The 11929-nt window shown below is 41.0% G+C and overlaps 1 protein-coding gene across 1 annotated transcript in view; it reads right to left on the bottom strand.

The window, feature by feature from the left end:
* Nucleotides 1-2996: 2996 nt before the first annotated feature.
* Nucleotides 2997-11929, bottom strand: part of zc3h12b (zinc finger CCCH-type containing 12B) — a 25787-nt gene continuing 16854 nt past the window's right edge. Inside the window, exons 2-6 of the mRNA XM_052120847.1 lie at nucleotides 10625-11538; nucleotides 8772-8911; nucleotides 7299-7533; nucleotides 5596-5717; nucleotides 2997-4649 (exon numbers count right to left, since the gene is read on the bottom strand). Of these exons, the coding sequence (XP_051976807.1) occupies nucleotides 3163-4649; nucleotides 5596-5717; nucleotides 7299-7533; nucleotides 8772-8911; nucleotides 10625-11538 (2898 nt within the window). The 3' untranslated portion in view covers nucleotides 2997-3162. The remainder of the gene's footprint in view (nucleotides 4650-5595; nucleotides 5718-7298; nucleotides 7534-8771; nucleotides 8912-10624; nucleotides 11539-11929) is intronic.

The raw sequence follows: 11929 nt of genomic DNA, 5'->3' as shown, positions 1-11929 counted from the left end.
ATTCTTAGATTCTATTCTGCTCACTACAGAGTGGTTATCTGAGTTACCGTAGTCTTTCTGTCAGCTCGAACCACTGTGGCCATTCTCTGTTGACCTCTCTCATCAACAAGGCATTTCCACAGAACTGTGGAACCAGCCCGTCTGGCTCCAACAATCATCCATGCGATTATCTAATCAGCCAATCATGTGGTAGCAGTACAGTACAAAAAAGCATGCAGATATGGGTCAGGAGCTTAAGTTCATGTTCACATCAACCATTAGAATGGGGGTAAAATGTGAATAAAATCCTAGTGATTTGGACCATGGCACGAATGTTGGTGCCAGACAGGCTGGTTTAAGTATTTCTGTAACTGCTGGTCTCTTGGGATTTTCACACATAACAGTCTCTAGAATTTACTCAGAATGGTGCCAAAAACATCCAGTGAGCAGCAGTTATGCGGATGGAAATGCCTTGTTGATGTTGAGGTCAACAAAGAATGGCTAGACTGGTTCAAACTGAAAAAGTCTACGGTAACTTAGATAACTTTTCTTCACAATTGTCGCTGTTTTGGCGGCAAAAGGGGGACCTACACAATATTAGGCAGGTGGTTTTAATGTTGTGGCTGATCGGTATATACAAATGGACCGTGCGCTTGCAATGCATTGGACAACCATTCGCATCTGTGTTTGCATCCTTGTGTAAAGTATGTTTCTGTCCTAACACAAGTACATATTACAAAAAATAAAGCAACAAAAAATTACTAAATTTACAGCAGCTCCTTAACAATCCTGTAATATAAAAAAAAATTTAAAATTATTGATGTTCTTTTGGGAAAACACTTTTCAAAATTATTTAAAAGGTATTTTAACTATTGGTGTTTGTATTGAGAGAAGTTGGGTTTTGAGTCCTAATTCGGGGGGAGGTGTTGGAGAGGCAGCAAGCAAACTGTCAGCCAAATGTCAGAAACAACCCAACAACAGCCTGGTGTTCCGTGTGTGTCGCACAGGGAGAGACAGGTAGGCAGTGTGTCACACCTTCCCACGAGCAGATACGGGGCCCCATGGGGCCACACCTGTGCTCATGAAAAAAAAAGTGAAGGAGCAATTGAAGTCTTTTTTTTTTTTTTAAACACCCAGAGCATCTCTGGACCAGTAACATTCACACTCTACTCAAGATATGCTAATTTATAGGGCGGAGTTGATGAAATGGGGCAGTCTCTCGGCACCAATCAGGAAATAGATGCTGCACAGGAGCATTTTGCCCTAGAGACACATTCTCCTCCCCAGTTTGTGAATACTCGAACATAGTTATTTACTAGTGAGCCACTTGTAAGTGGTGAACTCTGTCAGGCATAGTGCTAACATGCTGTCTGGGTTTACTGAAACCCATGCTAACTTTCAAAAATCTTTCAAAATTTTTCTTAAAGGAAAAATTATTATTCTGTTGTCATTTACTCATTTGTCATGTTGTTTTAAACCCATATTTTTTTCTTTCTTATGTGGAACACAAAAGGAAAAATGTAAATGTACATTCCAGTCTATCTTTTCAATACAAAGGCAGTGTATAGTGACTCACGGTCCACTGTGAACAAGCTTTTCTCATGGTACTCAAGAATGCACAATGGACAACAAGATTTTCATAGAAAAATGCTTTAATGTGAGTCCATATGATCTGTCATTAGTATAGAAAAGATTATAAATTCAAATATCTACTTTTGTGTTCTGCAGAAGAATGTCTTACGGGTTTGGAGCAACATAGAGGATAAGTAAATTATGGCAGAATTTTCCTTTCAAGGTGAACTGTCCCTTAACATTCTTTCTGTACACAACAACAACAACATCTAGGAAACATATGAATAACTCCTCTAACTCAATACTAACTACTGCTTTCTAATCAGAAACATCTTAATCAGAAAAATCTACACTGATCTTTTTGGCTCATTGACAAATCTTTTAAAATGGCTTCGTAAACACATCTGTACATAAGAACAGACGTCGCATAGCACAACTGGCAGGTTACTGGCAGTTACAGCCCAGTCAATTACAAAGCTGAGTCTGAACTGCAGCACAGCTGAATCGAAACTTTCTTTTTCCAGTACTTTTAGTGCTCACTGTTATATAATAACACAAAATAGCGACCTCCACAACTACTAAGCACTATTCACATTAACATGTGTGGTGAGGTCACTCCGATATAAGGCCATAAAGTTCAAAGATCAAGTTCATGCTTTGAGGTACGCAAGCATTCATTCCTCTTTCTGGAATCACACAGGTCATCACGCACACCAAAAAAATACCAAAGAGCATCAAATCATATTTACACACAAATGCAAGTGAATACACATATACACACACAATACTATTCATATTGTGCAGGATCATTTCTGATCAGTTTACCAAAGAGATTTCTCTCATTTAACTCCCTTTAAAAGGATTCATTTTATCATCACCTACAAAATATAACACTTTCTCAAGATATGACATCAAACTGGCAAGGCAGCATCTGCTTTCTCAATTATGATGGGCAAAGATTATGCAGGCCATCTTAAAAGGATAGTTTACCCAAAATTTAAATGATGTCACCATTTACTCACCCTCATGTTGTTCCAAACCTGTATGACTTTCTTTGTTCCATGAAACACAATAAGAGATGTTAAGCAGAATGTTAGCCTCAATCATCACTCACTATCATTGCATTTATTTTCATACTATGAGAGTGAATGGGGAGACTTACATTCTGCATAACATTGTATGTAACACCTCTTTTTGTTCCACAGAAGAGAGAACGTCATATGGATTAGGAACAACATGATGGGTGAGTAAATTACATTTGCAGGTTGAACTATCCCTTTAAACCTCAAAAACCTTTTTGCCATTTAAGCCCATCCCAAGAGCTAAACAGTTTTTGAGAATTTGCCAAAGCCTTTTTGAGGGATCTCGCTCAAGATATACAGCTTGATATAGGTTCAAGATTCAGGCTCCCATTTTGCTTAACAGATACAGTATCACAACAAACAGTAGAATCAAGGAAACAAGGAACATTTTGCCTGTCCATTCCAGAGCCAAAAATAATTTCTTCAGAGCCAAAACAAAAATGCTTAATGCCTGATATGGCCACGCATTTTTCATTCACTTAGATATCTATTTATTTTGTATTCGTGTTAGCAGATATCTGTGATGTGCCTAGTGGCAAGAGCGTAAATTAGTAACGATGACGGCAGCAAGCTGCTGGGGATCGGTCATGTGAGGGTTCTTCTCCATGACTGAATGGACCACGTATGCCGGGAAGATGTTGCAGAGGTTTCGGTATGTTTGATATTGGTGCTCTGGAATAGGATGCCGCTCTTGGGGGTCCCTTGCCGGCCCACGAGTGGCTGGCGGTGGAGGTGGCAAGCTATCCCAGGGGAACCTCCAGATCTGCTCCATCTTCTCCGGCATACTGCGAACCATCACTCTCTCGCAGCAAGGCATGAGACCTCCCGTTAAACCATAGCCTCCATAACTGTAGGGTTCATTACAGCACGGCAAAGGGTCCCAGCTAGCATGCTGCTCTCTGCAAAGAGGTGGTCGGCGTTGCCGCAGTGGGTTGCTCTCATAGAGTCGTGAGTCAGAGATGCTGTCCATGCGCGTCATGCCTAAGGAGCGACTGTGCTGAGTGGAGTTGGCAGAAGGCAACACATTCTGGGAGAGGGGAGGGTAGTCTCCTGGGCAGCTGGATCGAGTACCAACGACTGAGTGCTGGGAGTGGGGTGCTAGGTGGGCGGACGTCTGCTTACGAGGTCCAGGTTTGGGTTCATCCGTACCGTAGCTCTGCACACGTGTCAAGACCTCATGATGGAAACCGTGAGCAAATGCTTGAAGGTGTGTTTGCGCAGAAGGTTGCGTCTGTGCCTGCGAAGGTGGCCCTTTCATGCTGTCATCTAAGCTGCCCTCCATTGAGTTGAGATACATCTCTCCACTATAAGACGAGAAGGAGTCAGATGAATGGCTTCGGCCAGCCTCTGGGCACATGTTTGGAGCTCTGCCAGGGTACCCTCCCCCTCCACCCACCCCTACAGGCTCTGGTTGCTCCAGACTGCAAAAACTGTCTTGCAAGCTTATGGTGGAAAAGTCACTGAGCATGGAGTAGTATCCATGATCGCTCACCACAGAGTCGTACTTTGGGAATGGCTCACCGTATGCAATGGAGGCACCCTGACTGTTGGTGACCAGGATGGGAGGGTACTGAACGCTGCCTGAGTGTTCCAGGGAGCTGTGGGTAAAATGCAAAGACCCTGGAACAGGGCTGCTTGCAGAGCGTGTGTTCAGAGCACCTGCTGCGTGACTTTTTGGCAGTGGCATGGTTGGAACACTAAGCGCTGATACTAAAGAGGGTACAGAATTTGCCTCTGCCTTCCGTGTTGGGCAGAGTCTCTCTTCCTGTTCACATGCAACTGACCGGATACTGGGGTCAGACTGGCGCTTAGGTGCCACTCGCTTTGCCTCTGAGCTACAGTCACCCTTGGCAACAGTGCCAGAGGTTCCACATTTTATAAGTGCCCCCTCACTCATTGTCTTTACGGCTGAGAGTTTGGCGAAGGCTCGGAGCTCATCTGCGACAGCACGTTGTGGTTGATTGGCTCTCTCCGGGTGGTAGTACTTACACTTATGACCGTATGTGCACTTCTTACCTGTGTAAAAAAAAAACATTAGCCGTGGTTGAGATAAAATGTTACTTTAGTTCTTTCTAAAATGTTAGCACATACAATTTTTCAAATTACAATATACTAAAAATGAGGTTCAAAAGTCTGAGACCACTTGAAAAATGCTTCTATTTTCCTTTTATCTTTCAATAGACAATTTAATAAATGTATTTCATGACAAAATATATTCAACTTTACAATGGCAGTGAAAGATCGAATTGAAAAATTAATGTGAATTTCAGAAGTTTGTGATGATTGTCATGTCAAAACTTTATCCGTCTTATCCAAGTATGAACTGAGAAACTTTCAAAGGCAATCTTATGTGTTTCATTGAAAGCAAGAAAATCTGAACTATTATATACAAAGATGTTAGAGGGATAGTGTAAATTATCATTCTGTCATTATTTACTAACTCTTATGTTGTTCCAACCCTGTTTGACTTACTTTCTTCTGTGGAACACAAAAGGAGATGTCAGGCTGGTTGACACCCTTAGTCACCATTCACTTTCACTGTATGAAAAAAAGATACAATGAAAGTGAATGGTGACTGAGGCTGTCATGCAGCCTAACATCTCCTTTTGTGTTCCACAGTAGTAAGAAAATCCTATGGCTTTGAAACTTCAGAATTTGTAACAGACAGAATCTTCTATCCCATTAACATGGTCAATGTTACAAATTTGATTAGCGACCTACTGCAAAAAATTCGAAAACTTTGTTTATTTTATGTTTAAAGTACATTGTGAACCCCAGATTTGCATTGTGGTCTCAGTCTTTTGGAACCCACTGTATTTTCAAATATCCAACGAGCAATGCCGTATCTTGACAGTCCATGAAAAAGTGGTGGATTTATCTGATTTCATTTTATTCAAGTCAAACATATGGATATTTGTACATGCTGTATGATTCTGAAAAAAGATATAAATTAATTTCCTACTTTTGCTGTACTGACCATATGGACATGGCTGCTTCTTGTGCTCTGGAACCACCGGCCGTTTGCGAAGAAAATTTTCCAGACTTGGCCCGTGTCTGCCTAAAGGATCATCGGGAGGCATAAATCTACAAAACACAGCAAACAGACAAATGCAGGTAAGCATAAATGTAAGATAATAATCCTGTTACATAAAGCAGAACTACATTCAATATTAGTGCATTTACATTAATTTCCTTCATCTGCAGCAGTAACTTCATTTAAATTACAGTAAATTTAGCAAAATCACAACTAAGTTTGTGCAAAACTATGTTTTCAAAATTGACTATTCATTAAGTCTTTAAAGGATAGTTCACCCAAAAATGCTAAGTCTGTCATCATTTATTCACCCTCATTGTGTTCCAAACCTATAGGGCTTTCTTTCTTTTTTAGAACACAAAAAATAATGTTCAGCAGAATGTTAGCCAACGTAACCATTCAATTTCATTGTATGGAATCAAATTGCAATGGAAGTGAATGGTGACTGAGGCAAACAATCTGCCTAGCATCTCCTTTTGTGTTCTGTGTAAGAAAGACACAAGTGCATGTGTCTGCATCCCGCAAGACGACAAGGAACACCCACTTCACAACAAGATCACTCCAGTTAATGCCTGCCTTGGATCATAAAGTGACTCTACTGTGGTATATTTAATAATCTTACAAACAATGGGGGCCTGGGTAGCTCAGCGAGTATTGACGCTGACTACCACACCTTGAGTCACGAGTTTGAATCCAGGGTACTGAGTGACTCCAGCCAGGTCTCCTAAGCAACCAAATTGGCCCTGTTGCTAGGGAGGGTAGAGTCACATGGGGTAACCTCCTCGTGGTCATGATTAGTGGTTCTCGCTCTCAATGGGGTGTGTGGTAAGTTGTGTGTGGATCGCGGAGAGTAGCATGAGCTTCCACATGCTGTGAGTCTCCGAGGTGTCATGCACAACAAGCCACGTGATAAGATACATGGATTATCGGTCTCAGAAGTGGAGACTTGTCCTCCGCCACCCGGATTGAGGTGAGTAACCGTGCCACCACGAGGACCTACTAAGTAGTGGGAATTGGGATTCCAATTTGGGAGACAAAAAGGAGATAAATAAAATAAAAATCTTTCAAACATTTCATTTTTAAATCTTTGTGGTCAGTGTTAGTTTTACGGGCAGGTGTAGGGTTGCTGTGGGACTCCAAATAAACACAAACACAGTATATGAATGTGACATCCAACTATTACAAGACTTAAGCAATTTAATGGTTATTTTAAGGGGGGGCGTAACTTGTAGTGGTCTTGCAGGATGCAGACAGACCCTACCCAAAAGAGAATCTTTTGGTTTTGGAAGGACATGAGGGTGAGAGAATGTTGACATCATTTTGATTTTTGTATATCTAGATGAACTAGTTGGCCTCACTAATCAACTAGTCGGTAGTCATTACGACCCATCCCTAATCTTGACTGATAAACTGTTCATGGGTTGCTCATTCCAAAACTGGAAATCAATAAACAAATAAATAAATGGCTTAAATCTTATTTAAAGAACAAAAATGGTGACTTGAAAGTGACAAGTGAGAGAAAGAAAAGAGTGAGAAAGGAACACCATACGGGTGCGAGGGTGGAGAGCAGAAGACACAAATGAGTGAAATAGAGAAAACCCCGTCACCACGGTAACTGTGTGCGAGCATACTTGTCGTTGACGAAGCTGTACATAAGGAGTCGTTCCTCTATAAATTTCTTCCACTCTGGTTTCTCATTCTGCAGGTCTCTGTAGTTATCGTTGGACACAATAATTCCGTCAGAGTCACAGGCCAACTTGACGATGAATCGGTCGTCGTAGCACACCACTCGTCTGCCCTGGACTCTACGAGACGGAGTGAACACGAGGATTTTCTCCTTCTCTAACTTTCGCAGGATCTCCTGATCTGAGGACGAGAGTGATATTGCACATCATCACTTCCTGTGACCTTACGCACAGACATACACAAACTTGTATACACATCGCAGCACAGATGGCCAATCTCATTGGACACATGACAGCTCCTCAGAGGAGTTTATACACACATGCTCTATAATATGGTAACAAATGCCAACAATGAAACACAAGTTCATTGGATCTATGAGAGATGAAACACATTTTGAGGCAGAGCTCTACCTTTACAGAATCACACTTTGCTATATCAGCATTATATAACCACCACAGGCTCTATTCTAAAACCTAGTGAACTGCCTTGCTATCTACTGTCCACACTAAACACATCTGCAGTTGAAAAAGCATTGATTTTGCAACATTGATGCGACTTTTCAAAATGCTCTTTGGTACCGCATACTTTGAAAAATTATGACATTAGGAAACAGACACATATTAGTGTGGAGTGGCCTAAGGCAGCATCCTTACCGAAATGGTTAGGTCACACGTGAATGATTTAAAACCCTGTCCAGAGCCAGCAACTCTGTGCATCATACAAATAGCGCACCCCACTCAAAGCACACAGGAGTTTGATGTTGGCAAGTTGCTAAGCTAACTATACAATACTCTAATATAGATAAAACTACACAGCACATATAAATATTAGGCAAAATATATATATATTTTTTTAGATTTAACTGTTATTCAATAAATTGAATAAGTATATTTACAATCAATATTTAAAATGTTATTGACATATAATCAATATATAATAAGGGTGGGCAATAGGCCATCTTTTTGCTCCCTAATTGCTCCCTCTTTTGCCATCCGACCAGTGAAGGGGGGATTGGTCATTTTGCCATTCGGCTGGGGTGGGAATGTCAGAAGTTTCTGGGGTGCACAAGGATAATCTGGGGGGAAATGTCCCCCCAAACCTCCCTTCAGAACCATCCATGAATGATACTATGTCTTTGATGGATTTTCATTAGGCTCACCCCAATGCATCATCTTCATCAAGGATACATGTAATGCTGCCTTAGAATTTGGCCAAAAGAATTCACCATAGCAGGATAATTCCTTAGAAGCACAATTACGCTTTTGGAACAGCCCTTGCATCGGTGCCTTTAAATGCTGCCTAGGCAGACAGCTCACTAGGTTTTGGAGCAGAGCCACACTCTTACTTTTAGGAACAGAAATCTTGCTACAGGAACATAATCTCCTGGAGATTCTTTCTCTCTCATGCTCTCATGGTACCTTTGATCGGTGCGTCAGGTCTTGACTGTTCTTTCCTCCATGCTGGGACGAAGACTGTGATGTCCTTGTGGCCTTTCTCCAGGAACCAATCAACAGCCAGTTGAATGCCCAGACATGAGAACACCTCTTTGTTTCCATGGCTACAAAATAATATTACCAACATCAAATTATACACATGCACACACACTCAATTCACTCACTGATTGGCCATTTCACAATAACAGGAACTTTAAGAACATTTCACAAAAACACTTCCTGCAACAATTTAAATTTAAGTGGAAAACAACAATAGTGAGAGCACTTGCATGACACACTAGACTGCAGCTTTGCTGTAACTGTGACTAATTATTTCCTCTATGCGGTATCAGTCCAGAGCTATCAGTAAGCGTTATTAGTTTTGATTGAATTAGTTTTGATTTTGTATTTTAGATTTCAATTTGTTTTGTTTTAGTTAGTTTTAATAATGCATAACAGTTTTTAATTCATTTGCATTATTGGAAAATTACAAATTATAGTTTTATTTATTTATTATACAGGACTTAATTATAACCAATTAATTTCCATTGAATTTTGCAAAGACTTTTCCAGTTATTTGTGATTACTGGATACATAATTTTGGTGATAATTTAAAAGATTACACTGTGAAATTAGATTATGTACAGTAAGTAACAAGTACATCAGTTGGCGATGGTGTGAATGGTACATTTTACATATTTACATCACAGTTATGAGGACTGTTTTTGTTTGTCAAAAAAGCTAAAGCACAGGAAAGACATGGCTCAGGTTGCAAAAATAAAAGCAAAGAGAAAAAGGCTAGAGGTTTATCATCAAATGTTGAGGGGTTGTCTATGCCACCAAACATGAGCACACACAAAGGTAAAAGATCTCAAGCTAGCTAAGAAGGACATTTATTGACAAAATAAAATACTACATGAGTAATTTATTGATATGTAATTGTGCTTTTAATGAGCTAGTTAATAAGGTGAAATAAGGTGAAATAAGGTGTTAATAAGGACGAATAAGGTGTGTCAAAAAATAATGAATTGTACTATACTAGTCAATCCGTGATCATAAAATCATGAACATACACTAAAAATATACACATTTTAATTAACCTTTAACTTAACCCAAATATTACTCTAAACCTTACCAGCTACCAAGAACTACCAAGAAAAAGAGTTACCTTGGCGTTGTCAAATTGACAATAATGAGTCACCACGTACTAAAACCATTCCATTCCAGCACAGCTGAGCACTGTTAGCTAACCATGCCGAGAAATCCATGTTCAGAACGGTTTGTAATCATACCGTTCCAAACGTCCTCAAGTGAGAATGCAACTGGAAACATTCCTCACCATTCCCTTCATTCAGCCAGTTTCTTTCATGTTCTTTTCATGTCAGAATTTCACAGGAACTGCTGCATCATGAGTTACTTTGCTGCACACTGCTTTATTATTGTGGTGTTGTCAATTTTAGATGAACTAACCCCTAAATGTCACATACAGGAAAAACAAATTGTGGTTGGATATTTTACATGTTGATTAGATGGCCCCCCTACCAATGGTAAAATTAATTAAATCTGACTATCCTGAATTGATTAAAAAATATTCAAACTAAAGTCTTTTTCCTCCGTAATTCTATTTCTTTTTTGTTTGTAATGCAGTGCACATTAATGGTTTCAGTTTAGTTTTCATTTTTTTGCAAACATGTTTTTTGAAAACATGAGTTTTGCAAACTCATGTTTTCGTAATAGTTTTCACTAAACCCATGGTCTGTATATCTATGTAGCCTTGTTAAGCAATTACAAAAATTGCATACTTGTGAACAAACTCTTTGACTCTCATTAGTATTCACCTCATGGCAACATTGGATCCATCAATCACGATTGGTCGGAGATTGTCATATGTGTCTGGTGTGTCCTCCTCCAGCGATGCCTCAGGGCTTACGGTTTCTTTGGCTCCTACTGCCCGTGGTGCTAAACTGGCAGTACCCGTTGGTCCCTGGTGCTCTGGTTCCTCTTTATTCCCAAGCCGTACCAGCTCAGCCAACACATCATTGATTAGCGCACTGGGCCCCAGTTTACTCAGCACAGTCTCCACCTGCTCTCCAGAGTAGCCCAGTTTCAGAGCAAAGTCCATTTTGGTCTGGTAATCTCGATCGCTGGTTTGTCGTAAGGGTGCCTGGGCTGCAGAAGTGGGCAGAGCAAGTGAGGGTGTTCTTTGGGAGGGGTCAGTGCGAGTTGGATCAACGCGTGTGTCGTCTGAACGTAACTCCTGTAAGATGCTACTCTGGCTGAAGCTAGGGCGGTCCAAACAGGGTGAGCGGCACAGCTGTCGGTGAGGTTTGGTTACAATGAGTGGCTCTCTTCTCCTTCCTGTTGCTCCTTCGCCTGGGCCTGATGAGGCAACACCTCCAACGGAACTCTCGCTTCTCGATCGAGCCTCTCCGTCGCTCTCCGAACTACTCCCCTCTTCCCCAGGTTCTTCGTCATCCTCCTCATCCTCTGGAGATACCAGGCCAGCTGCAGCAGGCGAGGGCTGGGGGTCACGGCAGCCGCGGTGCTCCATCTTGAGGCGCTGCAGCATAGCGCATGCAGCGGTTACCTGTGCATGACCTCCCTGAATCTCCAGTGCATGGTCCCTCACCTGCACAACGGCACAGCTCTCATACTCAATAGCTGCACGTAGGGCATGTAGACGCCGCTGCAGCCAAAGAGTTAAACGCTCACGGTGCTTATGAACAGGACTGATCAGGGACACAATGTACTCCTGAGATAAAGAGAGAGAAAAAAGATGGATAGATAATGATGTCAGATCATTATACCGATCTAACTGTAAGAGACAGGACTGTTATATGACTCCTGTCATTGAGCATGTTGGTGACAGACAGAAAAAATATTTGGGAGAATACTAAATTACAGTATTATAGTTGAATGGATCAGTAAATGCACTCAATTTACCTTACTAAGTAGTAGACTAAGTAGATACAAAGAAGTTTTTGGTTAATATCTTACATGCTACAATTGTATCCTAAAGACTTTCTTAGCTTTTCTTTGACCAGTAAAGAAAATGTCTCTTGTGTGAAACGACTTTGAATTAGGTGACAATCACAACAGAGCTGCTATTTGTAAGCTTTGAACTGCTAAAATGTCTCAAGGTG

Source organism: Xyrauchen texanus, chromosome 4 (assembly GCF_025860055.1).
Source record: "Xyrauchen texanus isolate HMW12.3.18 chromosome 4, RBS_HiC_50CHRs, whole genome shotgun sequence".
NCBI lineage: Eukaryota > Metazoa > Chordata > Actinopteri > Cypriniformes > Catostomidae > Xyrauchen > Xyrauchen texanus.
The sequence above is the reverse complement of the archived record's forward strand: the minus strand, read 5'-3'. Positions and strand labels throughout refer to the sequence as shown.